Raw genomic sequence first — 19,688 nt, forward strand, 5'->3', positions numbered from 1 at the left:
AGAGCCACCACCTCCTCCACGCAGAGCTGTATGATCAGAGCCACCTTCTCCCCGCAGAGCTGTATGATCAGAGGCATCACCTTCTCCCCGCAGAGCTGTATGATCAGAGCCACCTTCTCCCCGCAGAGCTGTATGATCAGTGCCACCACCTCCTCGCAGAGCTGTATGATCAGAGCCACCACCTCCTCCCCGCAGAGCTGTATGATCAGAGCCATCACCTCCCCGCAGAGCTGTATGACCAGAGCCATCACCTTCTCTCCGCAGAGCTGTATGATCAGAGCCACCTTCTCCCCGCAGAGCTGTATGATCAGTGCCACCACCTCCTCGCAGAGCTGTATGATCAGTGCCACTTTCTCCCCGCAGAGCTGTATGATCAGAGCCATCACCTTCTCCTCGCAGAGCTGTATGATCAGAGCCACCTTCTCCCCGCAGAGCTGTATGATCAGTGCCACCACCTCCTCGCAGAGCTGTATGATCAGAGCCACCTTCTCCCCGCAGAGCTGTATGATCAGAGCCACCTTCTCCCCGCAGAGCTGTATGATCAGTGCCACCACCTCCTCGCCGAGCTGTATGATCAGGGCCACCTTCTCCCCGCAGAGCTGTATGATCAGAGCCATCACCTCCCCGCAGAGCTGTATGATCAGAGCCATCACCTCCCCGCAGAGCTGTATGATCAGAGCCATCACCTTCTCCCCGCAGAGCTGTATGATCAGAGCCACCTTCTCCCCGCAGAGCTGTATGATCAGTGCCACCACCTCCTCGCCGAGCTGTATGATCAGTGCCACCTTCTCCCCGCAGAGCTGTATGATCAGAGCCATCACCTTCCCGCAGAGCTGTATGATCAGTGCCACCACCTCCTCGCACAGCTGTATGATCAGTGCCACCTTCTCCCCGCAGAGCTGTATGATCAGAGCCACCACCTCCTCGCAGAGCTGTATGATCAGAGCCACCTTCTCCCCGCAGAGCTGTATGATCAGAGCCATCACCTTCTCCCGGCAGAGCTGTATGATCAGAGCCACCTTCTCCCCGCAGAGCTGTATGATCAGTGCCACCACCTCCTCGCAGAGCTGTATGATCAGAGCCACCACCTCCTCCCCGCAGAGCTGTATGATCAGAGCCATCACCTCCCCGCAGAGCTGTATGATCAGAGCCATCACCTTCTCTCCGCAGAGCTGTATGATCAGAGCCACCTTCTCCCCGCAGAGCAGTATGATCAGTGCCACCACCTCCTCGCAGAGCTGTATGATCAGTGCCACTTTCTCCCCGCAGAGCTGTATGATCAGAGCCATCACCTTCTCCTCGCAGAGCTGTATGATCAGTGCCACCACCTTCTCGCAGAGCTGTATGATCAGAGCCACCTTCTCCCCGCAGAGCTGTATGATCAGAGCCATCACCTCCCCGCAGAGCTGTATCATCAGAGCCATCACCTTCTCCCCACAGAGCTGTATGTTCAGAGCCACCTTCTCCCCGCAGAGCTGCTTGATCAGTGCCACCACCTCCTCGCAGAGCTGTATGATCAGAGCCACCTTCTCCCCGCAGAGCTGTATGATCAGAGCCATCACCTTCCCGCAGAGCTGTATGATCAGTGTCACCACCTCCTCGCAGAGCTGTATGATCAGTGTCACCACCTCCTCGTCGCAGAGCTGTATGATCAGAGCCACCTTCTCCCCGCAGAGCTGTATGATCAGAGCCATCACTTCCTCACCGCAGAGCTGTATGATCAGAGCCATCACCTCCCCGCAGAGCTGTATGATCAGAGGTATCACCTTCTCCCCGAAGAGCTGTATGATCAGTGCCACCACCTCCTCGCAGAGCTGTATGATCAGAGGCACCTTCTCCCCGCAGAGCTGTATGATCAGAGCCATCACCTTCTCCCCGCAGAGCTGTATGATCAGAGCCACCTTCTCCCCGCAGAGCTGTATGATCAGTGCCACCACCTCCTCGCAGAGCTGTATGATCAGAGCCACCACCTCCTCCCCGCAGAGCTGTATGATCAGAGCCATCACCTCCCCGCAGAGCTGTATGATCAGAGCCATCACCTTCTCTCCGCAGAGCTGTATGATCAGAGCCACCTTCTCCCCGCAGAGCTGTATGATCAGTGCCACCACCTCCTCGCAGAGCTGTATGATCAGAGCCACCTTCTCCCCGCAGAGCTGTATGATCAGAGCCATCACCTTCCCGCAGAGCTGTATGATCAGTGCCACCACCTTCTCGCAGAGCTGTATGATCAGTGCCACCTTCTCCCCGCAGAGCTGTATGATCAGAGCCACCACCTCCTCGCAGAGCTGTATGATCAGAGCCACCTTCTCCCCGCAGAGCTGTATGATCAGAGCCATCACCTTCTCCCCGCAGAGCTGTATGATCAGAGCCACCTTCTCCCCGCAGAGCTGTATGATCAGTGCCACCACCTCCTCGCCGAGCTGTATGATCAGTGCCACCACCTCCTCGCAGAGCTGTATGATCAGTGCCACCTTCTCCCCGCAGAGCTGTATGATCAGAGCCATCACCTCCCCGCAGAGCTGTATGATCAGAGCCATCACCTCCCCGCAGAGCTGTATGATCAGAGCCATCACCTTCTCCCCGCAGAGCTGTATGATCAGAGCCACCTTCTCCCCGCAGAGCTGTATGATCAGTGCCACCACCTCCTCGCCGAGCTGTATGATCAGTGCCACCTTCTCCCCGCAGAGCTGTATGATCAGAGCCATCACCTTCCCGCAGAGCTGTATGATCAGTGCCACCACCTCCTCGCAGAGCTGTATGATCAGTGCCACCTTCTCCCCGCAGAGCTGTATGATCAGAGCCACCACCTCCTCGCAGAGCTGTATGATCAGAGCCACCTTCTCCCCGCAGAGCTGTATGATCAGAGCCATCACCTTCTCCCCGCAGAGCTGTATGATCAGAGCCAACTTCTCCCCGCAGAGCTGTATGATCAGTGCCACCACCTCCTCGCAGAGCTGTATGATCAGAGCCACCACCTCCTCCCCGCAGAGCTGTATGATCAGAGCCATCACCTCCCCGCAGAGCTGTATGATCAGAGCCATCACCTTCTCTCCGCAGAGCTGTATGATCAGAGCCACCACCTCCTCGCAGAGCTGTATGATCAGTGCCACTTTCTCCCCGCAGAGCTGTATGATCAGAGCCATCACCTTCTCCTCGCAGAGCTGTATGATCAGAGCCAACTTCTCCCCGCAGAGCTGTATGATCAGTGCCACCACCTCCTCGCAGAGCTGTATGATCAGAGCCACCTTCTCCCCGCAGAGCTGTATGATCAGAGCCATCACCTCCCCGCAGAGCTGTATGATCAGAGCCATCACCTTCTCCCCACAGAGCTGTATGATCAGAGCCACCTTCTCCCCGCAGAGCTGTATGATCAGTGCCACCACCTCCTCGCAGAGCTGTATGATCAGAGCCACCTTCTCCCCGCAGAGCTGTATGATCAGAGCCATCACCTTCCCGCAGAGCTGTATGATCAGTGCCACCACCTCCTCGCAGAGCTGTATGATCAGAGCCATCACCTTCTCTCCGCAGAGCTGTATGATCAGAGCCACCTTCTCCCCGCAGAGCTGTATGATCAGTGCCACCACCTCCTCGCAGAGCTGTATGATCAGTGCCACCTTCTCCCCGCAGAGCTGTATGATCAGTGCCACCACCTCCTCCCCGCAGAGCTGTATGATCAGAGCCAACACCTCCTCCCCGCAGAGCTGTATGATCAGAGCCACCTCTTCCCCGCAGAGCTGTATGATCAGTGCCACCACCTCCTCCCCGCAGAGCTGTATGATTAGTGCCACCACCTCCTCCCCGCAGAGCTGTATGATCAGAGCCACCACCTCCTCCTCGCAGATCTGTATTAGTGCCACCACCTCCTCCCCGCAGAGCTGTATGATCAGAGCCATCACCTCCTCCCCGCAGAGCTGTATGATTAGTGCCACCACCTCCTCCCCGCAGAGCTGTATGATCAGTGCCATCACCTCCTCCCCGCAGAGCTTTATTATCAGAGCCACCACCTCCTCCCCACAGAGCTGTATGATCAGAGCCACCACCTCCTCCCCGCAGAGCTGTATGATCAGAGCCATCACCTCCTCCCCGCAGAGCTGTATGATCAGTGCCATCACCTCCTCCCCGCAGAGCTGTATGATCAGAGCAGGGAATAATAACAATATCCAAACAATAATCAATAAGCGCCTCAGAAAAGTGGGGTCGAGACAACACTGGTATAGCCCCCCTATTAATATTACCCAGATGTCTCGGGTTATAAGGACAACTCCAATAAACATACAAAACCAAAGAAAGGAGTGAACCAGTCCCACAAAACATAATACAAATCAATATCCACAAAAATACATAAAACACATAAATCCAGTAAACTGCTGTCATAGCAAATATAGAAGGAAATCAAGAAGGGAACATACCGGTAAGCTGGATAGCCTACAGGGGAACTAGTACATCCACAGGGAAGCAAATAACAACAATAACTGGTCAAACACATCAACCCTTATTGGCCACTTTATTTCATGAAAGAACCAGTGGAGCGCAGGGGGCGTGTTTCCCAGAGACCAATGAGGACGCGCACCGGAGCATAAATACCCTGCTCCCGCCGCTGCGCTCATCACATCTGTGCACGACACGTCTATACAGAGTCATGGCCAGAACTAAGCAGACCGCTCGTAAATCCACCGGAGGGAAAGCTCCCCGCAAGCAGCTGGCCACTAAAGCCGCCAGGAAGAGCGCTCCCGCCACTGGTGGAGTGAAGAAGCCGCATCGTTACCGGCCGGGAACAGTCGCTCTCCGTGAGATCCGCCGCTATCAGAAATCCACCGAGCTGCTGATCCGTAAGCTTCCCTTCCAGCGCCTGGTGAGGGAGATCGCCCAGGACTTCAAGACCGATCTGCGCTTCCAGAGCTCGGCCGTCATGGCTCTGCAGGAGGCCAGCGAGGCTTATCTGGTGGGGCTGTTCGAGGACACCAACCTGTGCGCCATCCACGCCAAGAGGGTCACCATCATGCCCAAAGACATCCAGCTGGCCCGCCGAATCCGTGGGGAGAGAGCTTAGATCTGCCCCGGCAGCGACCACAACACAAAGGCTCTTTTCAGAGCCACCAAATCCTTCCACAAATGAGCCGAGTCCTGAACGGTCCCTCTTCTGCGCGTATTCTCCGTGTAGGAAGCGCAGGCACGGCCGATCAGTTAATAGACGGCGGCTGCTGCTTCAGATATTGTAGGTGATCAGCGATATTAGTTATTAAAGGACGGGGTAAAGTGTGTACAGTGCACAGCCCAGGTCTGTGGTGGTGGATATGCGGTTCCTGTACAGCGCAAAGTAAATGGGGTGGATCTGCAGGAACGCGGTCACTAAGGAGTTAATGGAGTAAAAGTAATCGGTGATTGGTCGGTTCCTGAGCACGGTTCTTTAGGCTGATGTTTTGTGGTCATTTACCAATCCGGTGGATTTGAAATTGCTGCTCGCGCTCCCGAGGATCATAACCGATCACAATCTGCTGTCGCACGCGCTGGGTCCTAGTGCCGCCTCCTCAGTCCTGCGGCTTTAGGTTGTTTTCTATTTTTCTGATCGGAGATCTCTGCGCTTAGTTTCTGTTAATAACCTCATTTGTCCCCCAGATCGGTTAAGGCGCCTTTATGTGAATCTATTCTGCCTGACACTGATCTGAGCAGATCCCTCCGTGTGCTGCGATGGTCGCTACAGATCACATTTGTGGTGGGTCGTTATGTAATTCTGGTATATTTGACTTTTCCCATCTTCTCCAGGGCTGGAGCCGCAGGGGGACTGGTTACATGCAGCTCCCTGCTCTGAGGGACTGGTAATGGCCGGCACCACGTGTAATGATGAGTGACTGCCGGGGAGCAGATGAGTTCTCTGTAGATCATTGTCCCTAAAATATACTTTTATTCTACTTTCTAACATTTGGCAGAAGCTGGAAACTAGCAACAGAAATAACAATGACAAAAATCTAGATGACCAACAGATCGAGCAGCGGCGCCGAGATTAGAAGAATAGAGAAGCGGGAAAATAAGAGCACAATAAACGGGAAATTCAAAATTAGCAACTGTTCTGTGCTCAACCAATCAGAGACTAAAGGGAGGAGCTAACTGTAAATTCAGTACCAGAAATCTCGCTCCGGAAACGCGTCATCTCTGCGGTTCTCGCTCCGGTCCGCTCACTCTCTATATAAAGGAAGGACTCTGCGCCGATCAGTCATCGTGTTCTGCTGACTACGTGGAAGATGTCTGGTCGCGGCAAAGGAGGGAAAGGTCTCGGGAAGGGCGGCGCCAAGCGGCACAGGAAGGTGCTCCGTGATAACATCCAGGGCATCACCAAGCCTGCCATCCGCCGTCTAGCTCGCAGAGGAGGCGTCAAGCGCATCTCTGGCCTCATCTATGAGGAGACTCGCGGTGTCCTGAAAGTCTTCCTGGAGAACGTGATCCGTGACGCCGTCACCTACACCGAGCACGCCAAGAGGAAGACCGTCACCGCCATGGACGTGGTGTACGCGCTCAAGCGCCAGGGCCGCACTCTCTACGGCTTCGGAGGTTAATTGTGTTCTGTCCTCACAACCCAAAGGCTCTTATCAGAGCCGCCCACATCTCCGTGAGAGGCTGCACCTGACTGCTCGGACCTGACTTCTGCTCTCCCCTGGTGCTATCGCTGTAATGCTGGTACAATGCTCATCAGTGCCGACTTCTCCGCATACTACGGGGTCGGAAATCTTACATTGTGGCGGATGGTAATTCTGACACTGCTCCGCGGTCCCGGTACCGTCCTCTGATGCTGTGTGGGCGGATGGTTCTGTTGCTCTTATCAGAGCCGCCACATTGATAAGAACAAGCTGTGATCTCCGCTGTGTGATGCGGCATCTGCTGTAATATGCGCCACCGGCGGCTAAACCGGAAGATCATCGGATGGAATATCCACAGCTATATACATTTATATTTCAGCACTGGGCACTTACTGCACTATACCGCTGTATCACAGTGTGCAGCACTATATGGGGGTACAAAGAACTGTTCGGAAAGATGCATTACTGTATAGAGGTGATTATTCGTATTCACATGTAAAGCGCCATGGAATAAATGGCGCTATAAAAATGTATAATAATAATAAAAATTATTTCTACATGGAAGGTTCACAGCTGTATGTGGGGATTTCTGCATTACAGGGGGCATACAGCGGTATACAGATGGGCACTGCATTGTTATATGGAGGTATACAGAATTACACGGGGTTCCCAGCACCATCTGGAGACATTACTGCAATATACGGAGTGTAACATGTCGGCGCTGCACTGTAACTGTCTGCATAATGTGGCACAATCATTTGTCAGTAAGTTGTAGTATATGGGGGTACTGTGCACTATACAGATGAATAGCAGCACTATATTGGAGTATACTGCAGCACATGAAGGGTAAACAGAGCTACATGAACACATAGAGCACTATATGAGGGTGCACTGCGGTATATGGCGCTTCACAGCACTATTTAGATGTATTCAGCATTATAAGTGCTTTACAGCGCTATATGGAGGGTGCTGAAAAGCGAAATATCAGCTGCAGAACCACCAATGAGCTGCAGTGGGCGGAGCGTAAGACGGTCCCATTGGTCACATGACTTCATCACCCAATAGCACGGCGGTCTGACAGCAGCGCTCATCTGCATGGCCGGGCTATAAATTCCGCCGCTCTGGGAGGCGCAGGATCATTATTCTTTTCACTTGTGCTGAGACCGGTCTCATCATGCCTGATCCCGCCAAGTCTGCGCCTGCGCCCAAGAAGGGCTCCAAGAAAGCCGTGACCAAGACTCCGAAGAAGGACGGCAAGAAGCGGAGGAAGAGCAGGAAGGAGAGCTACGCCATCTACGTGTACAAGGTGCTGAAGCAGGTGCACCCCGACACCGGCATCTCCTCCAAGGCCATGGGCATCATGAACTCCTTCGTCAACGACATCTTCGAGCGCATCGCAGGTGAAGCCTCCCGCCTGGCTCACTACAACAAGCGCTCCACCATCACCTCCCGGGAGATCCAGACCGCCGTGCGCCTGCTGCTGCCCGGAGAGCTGGCCAAGCACGCCGTGTCCGAGGGCACCAAGGCCGTCACCAAATACACCAGCGCCAAGTGATCGGCTCCGTGCTCTGCTCCTCACCCCAAAGGCTCTTCTAAGAGCCACCCACAGCCTCGCTATAAGAGCCACCCACAGCCTCGCTATAAGAGCCACCCACAGCCTCACTATAAGAGCCCCCCACAGCCTCACTATAAGAGCCACCCACAGCCTCACTATAAGAGCCCCCCACAGCCTCACTATAAGAGCCACCCACAGCCTCACTATAAGAGCCCCCCACAGCCTCACTATAAGAGCCACCCACAGCCTCGCTATAAGAGCCACCCACAGCCTCGCTATAAGAGCCACCCACAGCCACACTATAAGAGCCCCCCACAGCCTCGCTATAAGAGCCCCCCACAGCCTCACTATAAGAGCCCCCCACAGCCACACTATAAGAGCCCCCCACAGCCTCGCTATAAGAGCCCCCCACAGCCACACTATAAGAGCCCCCCACAGCCTCGCTATAAGAGCCCCCCACAGCCTCGCTATAAGAGCCACCCACAGCCTCACTATAAGAGCCCCCCACAGCCTCGCTATAAGAGCCCCCCACAGCCTCACTATAAGAGCCACCCACAGCCTCACTATAAGAGCCCCCCACAGCCTCACTATAAGAGCCCCCCACAGCCTCACTATAAGAGCCCCCCACAGCCTCGCTATAAGAGCCCCCCACAGCCTCACTATAAGAGCCCCCCACAGCCTCACTATAAGAGCCCCCCACAGCCTCGCTATAAGAGCCCCCCACAGCCTCACTATAAGAGCTGCGGCTGCTCCGGTGTCCTCTCCCGTCTCCCCGATGTGTCTGCTCGCACCGCCCGGGGCTCTGCACCTGGTGATGAGGGAGATGGGGAGAAAACCTCAGGAATAATAATCTGGGCATTTCTCAGCGAGTTGCTGTGTATTCAAGGACTTCTCTTATTTAACCCCTTGCTGCACAGATCTCGGCATTCTGGGGGAACATTTATTATGATTCCTGTTCTCCACTTGCTGTGATGTGCCCGTGTGTCTGACATGGAGACGATCAGATCGTCCCTTTCCCATCACAATCAATATTGTGGAGACGATATACTGGTCAGGGACGTATCCTACAAGAGACATTTCCCAGCAGATCCCACCATGTCTCCCCATTATAGATCAGTCCTACGGCTGCAGGCAGGAGGTCAGTGATGGGAAATGTACGATCATGTGTAGATCCTCATAGTCTATAATCTTGCGAGCAGGGCCCTCATTCCTCTTGGTATCTATGTTGAACTGTGCTTTCTGTTATGCTGTAATATCTATTGTCTGTACAAGTCCCCTCTATAAATTGTAAAGCGCCGCGGAATATGTTGGCGCTATATAAATAAAATTATTATTAAGATTGCTGAGAGTTCCCTGCTCAGAACATTACCCTGTGGTGTCGGGATCTCACAGGTCAGACAGTTACATTATCGGTGTCACATCCTCCTCACAGGATTCCTGCTCAGTTACTGATCGTCCTTCTGTTCTATCACTTTTCCTCCCCCGCTTCATCCAGTGTCAGGACTGGCGTCTCTCGGGCAATATATCCACATGTAGAAGCTCCGAGAATGAGGAGGGGAACAACGATTCTTAGGAGAAATATCCCAATATAATCGCAGGATAAGATCCTCTAGCACCGGATGTAATGATGTATAACGAATGTCACAGATCTCGGAGGAGACTGTTCAGGGTGACAAACGGAGAAGCCAAAAACAAGAGTCAGACCCAAACATCAACCACCATCAGCAAAAATGAAAATAGTGGCACCATCAATGATCGGGTGCCACCATGTGCCCGGAAAGCAAAGGGTTAATATAACATGAGATAAAATCACTGCAGTGCAGAGAGCTCCGATCACAAATCTGACTGTAAGATGCCCAAGTACTGGTGACCTCATCATAGCACAAATGTCACTAATGCCGGGAATATAAGGACTGATCTCCTGCAGAAGAGCCAGGAAAAAAGAGCAAGTGGGATGAGTCCTGGCCCGGGGTTAATGGAATATTCTCTGTGAAAACCGAAGATCCTGAGGACGGGGCCGGTGTCGGGCTGTGTCTATGCCGGTGTGAGATCCCCTGTGCGGCTGCCTGTAATATCCGCAGTGGTCACAGCCTGGGCAGTGTCCGTTATATCCTCCTGACATATACTGGGGCGGTGTCTGCTCCCCTTACTATTTTTGATCTCCCGTCATTCATCTTGGAACTGGTCCGCTGACGTCGTGTGATGCGGTCTCTTCATATTGATCTATAAAATATAACACGGATTTACAGGGGAACAGGCTGTACAGTAATATTCTCCTGATCAGATCCGTGTGGGGTGAATAGGGCAGCGAATATTCACAGGGGATGTGGCTGTGTGAGGCAGCTGGATAGACGGACGCCCTGTGTACCGGGTACGGAGACTCCTGTGTGATGACCACGTCCCGGACACTAATGTTTCGGATGGATGGCGCCTCTGAAGACTATTAGAACCTCCCCAGAATAATAATGGCCACCGATAAGAAAACCGATCCCCGTGTTTGGGGGCAGACAGATGGGAGGACAGGACCCGGTATTATCGGTGATCGCCCCTCCAGCAGAGGGGCCGGTAATAATCCGACGGACAAAGAACAGAGATTGAGCGGGAAATTCAAAACCATCAACGGATCTGCAATAAGCCAATGAGCGAGAGACATCCGCAGGCGCCGACCAATCCCAGATACAGGAATAGCCGCCTCCATTTAACTCTTTAGTGGCCGTGTGTGCTGACCCCCACTACACACTCGCTTTACAGATCCGGCGACTTCCCCCACCCGAGACCCGGCAGCGTCACATCAGGCTCCGGGCAGAACATAGGAGACTTGTCTCAGTCAGGCTGTGATAGGATCAGCGCGGACACCACAGGGGATCTGCACAGGATAATAAGCGGGTGAGAGAGGAGCCTCCGCCTGTGCAGATGGAGCGGAGGAGAAGCACTGACAGGGATTAACCCCTCACCCGCCCGACTGTCATTGTAATTTATTGCTGATAGCAGTCACAAATTCAACAAGTGCAAACTACAAATCAACAGAATATTTCTGCATTTCCTTCTGCTCCATGACAAATATCTGTTTTCACCCCTTATCTATTCTGTTCAAAACAAACGTTTTCTATTGGGTGAGAAACTCATTTGAGCAAGGAGCAGTAATAAGCTCCGCCCTCGGCAGCTCATTGGCGGTTCCTCAAGACTCTTCCTGATTGGCAGCTTCAGATTCATCCAATGACAGGAGAGGAGGGCGGAGCAGCAGACTATACAAGGCGACACAACACGGTCTCTTCTCCATACGATTTTCTGTCTTTAGTTATCGGCATCATGTCTGGACGCGGCAAACAAGGAGGAAAGGTCCGTGCTAAGGCCAAGACCCGCTCATCCCGGGCAGGACTGCAGTTCCCAGTTGGCCGTGTGCACAGGCTTCTCCGCAAGGGCAACTACGCTGAGAGAGTCGGCGCCGGCGCTCCGGTCTATCTGGCCGCTGTGCTGGAGTATCTGACCGCTGAGATCCTGGAATTGGCCGGCAATGCTGCCCGGGACAACAAGAAGACCCGCATCATCCCCCGTCACCTGCAGCTGGCGGTGCGCAATGACGAGGAGCTGAACAGGCTGCTGGGTGGGGTGACCATTGCCCAGGGGGGCGTCCTGCCCAACATCCAGGCCGTGCTGCTGCCCAAGAAGACCGAGAGCAGCAAGGCGAGCAAGAGCAAGTGAGCGCTGCCGCCAATCTCTACCAAACCAAAGGCTCTTCTAAGAGCCACCCACACCGTCATCACAAGAGCCGGCGCCGCCTATCTCGGGGGTCCTCACGTGAGGCTGATGGTACATACACCATTGACGCCACCAGTTCGTGTGTTGGTGCACATATCCACAGAATAATAGGAGATGAATGGGTCAATCCCACACGGAGTCTCAGACCCTCAGGTGGAGTATTATTATTTATTATATTTGTTCCATGGCGCTTTACATGTGAGGAGGGGTATACATAATGAAAACAAGTACAATAATCTTAAACAATACAAGTCATAACTGGTACAGGAGGAATGAGGACCCTGCCCACGAAGGCTCACAATCTACAAGGGATGGGTGAGAATACAGTAGGTGAGGGTAGAGATGGTCATGCAGCGGTTTGGTCGATCGGTGGTAACTGCAGGTTGTAGGCTTGTCTGAAGAGGTGTGTCTTCAGGTTCTTTTTGAAGGTTTCAATGGTAGGCGAGAGTCTGATGTGTTGTGGTAGAGGGTTCCAGAGTAGGGGTGATACGCGAGAGAAATCTTGTATACGATTGTGGGAAGAGGAGATAAGAGGGGAGTAGAGTAGGAGATCTTGTGAGGATCGGAGGTTGCGAGTAGGTAAGTACCGGGAGACGAGGTCACAGATGTATGGAGGAGACAGGCTGTGGATGGCTTTGTACGTTAGGGTTTTATAGTGGAGTCTCTGGGCAATGGGGGGCCAGTGAAGGGATTGACAGAGGGGAGAGGCCGGGGAATAGGGGGGGACAGGTGGATTAGTCGGGCAGCAGAGTTTAAAATAGATTGGAGGGGTGCGAGAGTGTTAGAGGGGAGGCCACAGAGCAGGAGGTTGCAGTAGTCAAGGCGAGAGATGAGGGCATGGACTAGGGTTTTTGCAGATTCATGGTTGAGGAATGAACGGATTCGGGAAATATTTTTGAGTTGAAGTCGGCAGGAAGTGGAAAGGGCTTGGATATGTGGTTTGAAGGAGAGATCAGCGTCAAGGATTACCCCGAGGCAGCGAGCTTGTGGGACTGGGGAGAGTGGGCAGCCATTTACTGTAATGGATAGGTTCGTTGGGGGGGGGTCGCTTGAGATGGGGGAAAGATGATGAATTCTGTTTTGTCCATGTTAAGTTTCAGAAATCTAGCGGAGAAGGATGAAATAGTGGACAGACATTGAGGGATTCTGGTTAGAAGGGAGGTGATATCTGGTCCAGAGATGTAGATCTGTGTGTCGTCAGCATACAGGTGATACTGAAAGCCATGAGATTCTATGAGCTGTCCCAGGCCAAAGGTGTAAATGGAGAAGAGCAAGGGCCCAAGGACTGAACCTTGTGGGACTCCGACAGATAGGGGGCGAGGTGAGGAGGTGGTGTGTGAGTGGGAGACGCTGAATGTCCGGTCTGTTAGGTATGATGAGATCCAGGATAGGGCCAAGTCTGCGATGCCAAGGGAGGAGAGGGTTTGTAATAATAGGGAATGGTCCACTGTGTCAAAGGCAGCCGACAGGTCGAGGAGGACAGAGTAGTGTCGCTTGCTCTTGGCGGTTAAGAGGTCATTGGTGACTTTAGTTAGGGCAGTTTCGGTGGAATGGTGTGACCGGAAGCCAGATTGTAGGCGGTCAAAGAGGGAGCAAGAAGAGAGATGGGAGGACAGTTCAAGGTAGACGTGTTGTTCCAGTAGTTTTGAGGCAAAGGGGAGAAGTGATATAGGGCGATAGCTAGATACAGAGGATGGGTCAAGAGAGGGCTTTTTGAGGATAGGTGTGATTGAGGCATGTTTAAAGCTTGAGGGGAAAACACCAGTTGTTAGTGATAGGTTGAAGAGATGGGTTAGGGTTGGGATGAAGATTGTGGTGAGGTGTGGGATGGGAGTGGGTCAAGTGCACAGGTGGTGAGATGCGATCTTGAGAGTAGAGTGGAGAGTTGATCTTCTGTAATGGTGGAGAAGTTGGTTTTGGAGGTGGAGGGCTGGGAAATCGGGAGGAAGAGCTCTGGGGGTTTTTGACCAAAACTGTCTCTAATACTATCAATCTTCTGCTTGAAAAATGAGGCAAAGTCTTCAGCAGAGATAAGTGGGGAGGGAGGAGGTGCTGGGGGACGGAGGAGAGAATTGAAGGTGTTGAATAACTGTTTAGGGTTGTGAGAGAGAGAGGAGATGAGAAGTAGGTTTGTTTAGCTGTGGCGAGTGTGGTCTTGAAAGTAGTGAGGGACTGTTTGAATGCGATGAAGTGCTCGTTAGAGTGGGATCTTTTCCATCTGCGCTCAGCAGCCCTGGAAGCTCGCCTCAGTTCTTTGGTCAGGCTGGTGTGCCAGGGCTGTCTATTGATTTTGCGAGCTTTGGTATGTGTAAGTGGGGCAGCAGATTCCAAAGCTAGAGCTATTGTGGTGTTATATAGAGCAGCAGCGTCATCCGCATTGTGTATGGAACTTATGCCTGTGAGGGGGAGGAGGGATTCAGAGAATGAGTGTAGGTCAAGATGTTTAATATTTCTGCGAGGGTGTGAAAGTTTGTGGGGTGGGGATTGTAGACATGGAGTGGAGAGAGATGAGAATGTGAGAAGGTTGTGGTCAGAGAGTGGAAGAGGTGAGTTAGAGAGGTTAGATAGAGAGCAGAGGCGGGTGAAGATGAGGTCCAATGTGTGACCGTCTTTGTGAGTGGCTGCAGAAGACCATTGAGTGAGGCCGAAGGAGGAAGTGAGAGTTAGAAGTTTAGTGGCAGCTGAGAGGGAAGTGTCAATGGGGATGTTGAAGTCACCCATGATGATAGTGGGGATGTCCGCAGAAAGGAAATGAAGTAGCCAGGTGGTGAAGTGGTCAAAGAAGATGGTGGCTGGCCCTGGGGGGCGGTAAATGACAGCCAGTTGGAGGTTGGTGGGGGAATAGATGCGCACAGAGTGCACCTCAAAGGAAGGGAGGGTAACAGAGGGTGGCAGTGGGATTGGGGTGAAGGAACAGTTATCTGACAGGAGAAAACCAACTCCTCCGCCATGTTTGCTGCTGGGGCGGGGTGTGTGGGAAAGGTGGAAGCCACCATAAGAGAGTGCAGCAGGGGAGACTGTGTCAGAAGGGGTGAGCAAGGTTTCGGTGATGGCGAGGAAGGAAAGTTTGGTAGTAACAAAGAGATCATGGATGTAGGAGAGCTTGTTGCAGACAGAGTGGGCGTTCCACAGAGCTCCTGTTAGTGGGACTGGGGAGGCGGGGGATGTGCAAATGGGTATAAGGTTAGAGAGGTTACGGACGTTTGTGCTAGAGCGAGTGTCGTCTGCGAAGCTCGCAGGAAATGTCCCCTCATTAGTGTCTGATACTCCGCGCTGAGGTCTACATGTAGTTAGGACGTGCCGGAGTATCGGACTGGGCGGGTGATTCTCCTCATCAGTGACGGCGCCTTCTCTGGGAGGACAGGACTCCGCGCTGTTCCGGGTGTGACCGGATTGTGATCTCCGCTATCAGCAGTGACCGGTAACAATCCTTCCGAGATTATGAGCAGGAAATTCAAATCTCCCAACGGATCCTGTGATCAGACAATGAGCGGGCAGCCTTGGGAAAGCTCAGCCTTGAAAATAGGAAGTTAAATGGAGGAGAGACGTCTACGTACATCAGGCACACATACGTGTCTCCTCCGTTTAACTTCTTATTTCCCGTGTTCCAGCTGATCTTTCATTATCAGAGTATCCACAGATGCGGCACCTTCACCCCAGGCCCCGGTAGCGCTGTGTCCCCTATACACCGCAAACAATGTATACACTGTAAATATATATATATATATATATATATATATATATATATATATATATACATATATACAGGACAGGGGCTGTAGAGGGCAGAACCAACACCTGTGTTCCCCGTACACTGCACTAACTGGATATATATCTACGTGACAGGACCTCCAATCACTCCGCCGCAGCTGCAGGACCTCGAAGCACATGTACCCGGCTGTCGGATCTGCCCCTCCACAGCTGTTAGATCTGGAAATGCGCTGTCCTGCTGCCAGACCTCCAAACGCACCTGCTCGGCTGTCGGACTTCGAAACACACCGTGACTTTGGTAAAGGTGTTTACGGTTTGGCTAAGGATTCCTATATGTCACAAATATTGGAGATGGGACCGTCCCTACCGTGCCCTTACACTATAGAGCTGCCATCTAGCAGAACCTCAGCTTCCAAATTCAAAACCATCAACGGATCTGTAATCAGCCAATGAGCGAGAGACATCCGCAGGCGCCGACCAATCCCAGATACAGGAATATCCGCCTCCATTAACTCCTTAGTGGCCGTGTGTGCTGACCCCCATTACACACTCGCTTTACAGACCCGGCAGCGTCACATCAGGCTCCGGGCTTTCTCTCTCTCTCGCAGGGAGAGCTGATCAATCCTTCATGTCAGCACCTCTCCAGAATGAGGCTGATGCACTAGATTTTCTCGGCACCGCCATCCGCACGTGGGGTGCTGCTGTAATCCCGTTCATTATCCTCAATTTTCCTCTGCACATCTCCACATCCAGCCAAGTGATCGCTGGGACCAGTATACTCATCAGCATTGCCAATACTTCGATATGTAGCAAAGGAGGAGTGGTGTAAAAATTTGGGGGGCATTTTGAGGGCAACCCAAACGTTGTGCCCCACCAAAAAATGCCCCGGTTGACCCAAAACATTCTGAAAAAAATTACCACACACTCTTAAAGTGTTCCTCTACACACCCTGCGAATTTGTGGTCGACAGACCCAAGCCGGGCTGAGCAGTGACCCTGCGCACCATAGACTTCAATGGGCAGGGTCACTTTGGGGAGTCTCTGCTCAGCCCAATTTGTGGCTATCAACCACACATTTTCAGGTTGTGTAGCGTACCCGTAGCTCTAGTAGACCAGTGCTGTAAAAATTTGGGGGACATTTTGAGATCACCCCAAAAATATGCCCACCCCCAAACTTCTGAACAAATTAACCTACACTCTTGAATTGTTCCTCTACACACCCTGAAAATGTGGGGTTGATAGGCACAAATCAGGCTGAGCAGTGACACTGTGCGCGATAGGCTTCAATGGGCAGGGCAGCTTTGGGGGGTAACTGCTCAGCCCAGATTGGGGCTATCTACCTGAAATTTTCATAGTGTGTAGAGGAACAATTCATTAGTTGGGCTATTTTTTCAGAATTGTTAGGTTAATAGGAAGGAGGCTTTTTTTTTTTTTTTTTTTTGGGGGGGGGGGCATAACTTTTGGGGTGCCCTCAAAGTGCCACCCTCAATTTTTTACACTATTGGTTCGCTAGGGGTACTCTACACACCCTGAAAATTTGGGGTTGATAGCCCCCACATCGTACAATCAGCTCCCTGTGCGATAGACATTGGAGTAAAGGTCCCTGTGATGGAGACAAGAGCCGGGAACAGGAGGAACGAGCTCCCGCAGCAGATTTATCTCCCCGGTACACAGTGAGGTGCAGATCGGGAGGACGGCGGCGATGATCCTAATCTGAAAGAATGTTTCGGCACTCAAAATTTATATGCTTGAAAAAAAGAAAATTTTATTGGAGATATATGTTTCAGAAAATCGTTGTAACGTTTCGGTCATAACATTGACCTTCGTCAAACTGGAGTACATAAAACAGAAAGAGATAATATCTTAATATAATACAATCAGTGTCCATCAAAAATGGAAATACAGTATTGAACCAAAATTCATATCAATAAAAATACAAAAGAATATTTTTGGAAAAAAGAGAACAGTTCTAGTCTGGTCTAGATAAGACGTTAAATCGGTGATGATTAGCTGCAGAACAGTTTCACATAGATTTAATATAAATGTTATATGGCATAATATATGTTCTGATAATAGGTTTACACAGGACAATTGAGATCACATTAGTCATGATTTTTTTTTATATAACAGATGTCTCCAATTCTGAGAGGAAATATTGAAAAAAACAACCAAGTAAAAACAGAAAATAAAAAATAAAAAAAGGAAAGAAAAAAATAGATGGACTTAGGTCTTACCAAGTATATTAAACGTGCATAATCATGTGTGCGGTCCTATTTATCTCTGTGAGTGGGAAAGGACCATCTATGTCCTAATCCTAAAGACAAAGAAACGGAATACCTAATTGTACTAAACTGGTATATCAAGATAGGTGATATTCACAATCAGAAACATCGGACAGGTGATTGCAATCAGCCCCCGATGTGGATCATCTACTAATGTGCAACACGTGTCCCCCCCAATACTCTGCACTTATGGGGTACAGTGATATCACAGGTCAGGGAGGGGGCAGTCAGCGGAGGCCGTCGCCTGTGTTACCCTTCTGGGTTCTCAGCAGCTCCAGCTCGTCCCCACATCGTACAATCAGCTTCCTGTGCGATAAACATTGGAGTAAAGATCCCTGTGATGGTGACAAGAGCCGGGGACAGGAGGAACGAGCTCCCGCAGCAGATTTATCTCCCCGGGTACACAGTGAGGTGCAGATCGGGAGGACGGCGGCGATGATCCCGGGATATTCTCTCCGCTCTTTCCCGGCATCTCTGCTAGTGACGGCTACAAATGGCCGGTGGAGATGTTGGAGAAGGGGAGGCGACGGAGGAAGCGCGCTCTGCTGTCCGGTGTTAGCCGGTAAAGGGCTTTTATCCCGGGCAGGGAAGCACAAGGGGAGAGCGGAGCTTAACCCGGACTCAGCTGGGAGGAAGCGGGGCCTGTGTCCAGTGTCAGCCAATAGGAGCTCAGGACGGTGCAGCTCAGCAGCCAATCAGTGCGCAGTAAGCCTGTACATATAACAGGCGCCTCCAGCTCCGGCCTCAGTATTTTCCTTCCTATCAAGAAGTATTTTCGTTTTGCTTCTGCAGCACATGATGGCAGAGACCGCGCCAGCTGCCGCTCCCGCAGAACCGGCCGCCAAATCCAAGAAGCAGCCGAAGAAATCCGCCGCCAAGAAGAGCAATAAATCCTCCGGCCCCAGCGTCTCCGAGCTGATCGTGAAAGCCGTGTCCGCCTCCAAGGAGCGCAGCGGGGTGTCTCTGGCCGCCCTGAAGAAGGTTCTGTCTGCCGGAGGATACGATGTAGAGAAGAACAACAGCCGCCTGAAGCTGGCCGTCAGGTCTCTGGTCACCAAGGGCGCCCTCCTCCAGGTGAAGGGCAGCGGCGCCTCCGGGTCCTTCAAGCTGAACAAGAAGCAGGAGACGAAGGACAAAGTGGCCAAGAAGAAGCCAGCAGCTGCGGCCAAACCCAAGAAACCCGCTGCTGCCAAGAAAGCCGCCAAATCTCCGAAGAAGCCCAAAAAGGCTCCGACCGCGGCCAAGAAGAGCCCGAAAAAGGCCAAGAAGCCCGCAGCTGCTAAGAAAGCGGCCAAGAGCCCCAAGAAGCCGAAAGCCGCTCCCAAGCCCAAGAAGGTGACGAAGAGTCCGGCTAAGAAGGCGGCCAAACCCTCCAAGAGTCCGGCTAAGAAGGCTGCGAAAGCCAAGAAGCCCGCGGCTAAGAAATAAGCTGCAGCCCCTGTTCTGTTACCACAAAGGCTCTTATAAGAGCCACCACCTCCTCCCCGCAGAGCTGTATGATCAGTGCCATCACCTCCTCCCCGCAGAGCTGTATGATCAGTGCCACCACCTCCTCCCCGCAGAGCTGTATGATCAGAGCCACCACCTCCTCGCAGAGCTGTATGATCAGAGCCACCTTCTCCCCGCAGAGCTGTATGATCAGAGCCATCACCTTCTCCCCGCAGAGCTGTATGATCAGAGCCACCTTCTCCCCGCAGAGCTGTATGATCAGTGCCACCACCTCCTCGCCGAGCTGTATGATCAGTGCCACCTTCTCCCCGCAGAGCTGTATGATCAGAGCCACCACCTCCTCGCAGAGCTGTATGATCAG

The 19,688-nt window shown here is 52.3% G+C and overlaps 4 protein-coding genes across 4 annotated transcripts; all 4 read left to right on the top strand.

Moving 5' to 3' along the window:
• The first annotated feature begins 4,639 nt into the window (after nucleotides 1–4,639).
• On the top strand, nucleotides 4,640–5,050 carry LOC138646140 (histone H3). Its single transcript, XM_069735603.1, has one exon. It carries the CDS (start codon nucleotides 4,640–4,642, stop codon nucleotides 5,048–5,050), a length of 411 nt encoding a protein of 136 aa, XP_069591704.1.
• Nucleotides 5,051–7,744: 2,694 nt separating this feature from the next.
• On the top strand, nucleotides 7,745–8,131 carry LOC138645936 (histone H2B 1.2). Its single transcript, XM_069735414.1, has one exon. The coding sequence runs from the start codon at nucleotides 7,747–7,749 to the stop codon at nucleotides 8,125–8,127; it is 381 nt and encodes a 126-aa protein (XP_069591515.1). The 5' UTR covers nucleotides 7,745–7,746; the 3' UTR covers nucleotides 8,128–8,131.
• A 3,280-nt stretch (nucleotides 8,132–11,411) lies between these two features.
• On the top strand, nucleotides 11,412–11,829 carry LOC138645937 (histone H2A type 1). Its single transcript, XM_069735415.1, has one exon. The coding sequence runs from the start codon at nucleotides 11,437–11,439 to the stop codon at nucleotides 11,827–11,829; it is 393 nt and encodes a 130-aa protein (XP_069591516.1). The 5' UTR covers nucleotides 11,412–11,436.
• Nucleotides 11,830–18,630: 6,801 nt separating this feature from the next.
• On the top strand, nucleotides 18,631–19,306 carry LOC138645938 (histone H1C-like). The gene has a single exon (XM_069735416.1). It carries the CDS (start codon nucleotides 18,674–18,676, stop codon nucleotides 19,304–19,306), a length of 633 nt encoding a protein of 210 aa, XP_069591517.1. The 5' UTR covers nucleotides 18,631–18,673.
• The last annotated feature ends 382 nt before the right edge of the window (nucleotides 19,307–19,688 follow it).

The sequence above is a fragment of the Ranitomeya imitator genome, chromosome 7 (genome assembly GCF_032444005.1).
Source record: "Ranitomeya imitator isolate aRanImi1 chromosome 7, aRanImi1.pri, whole genome shotgun sequence".
NCBI lineage: Eukaryota > Metazoa > Chordata > Amphibia > Anura > Dendrobatidae > Ranitomeya > Ranitomeya imitator.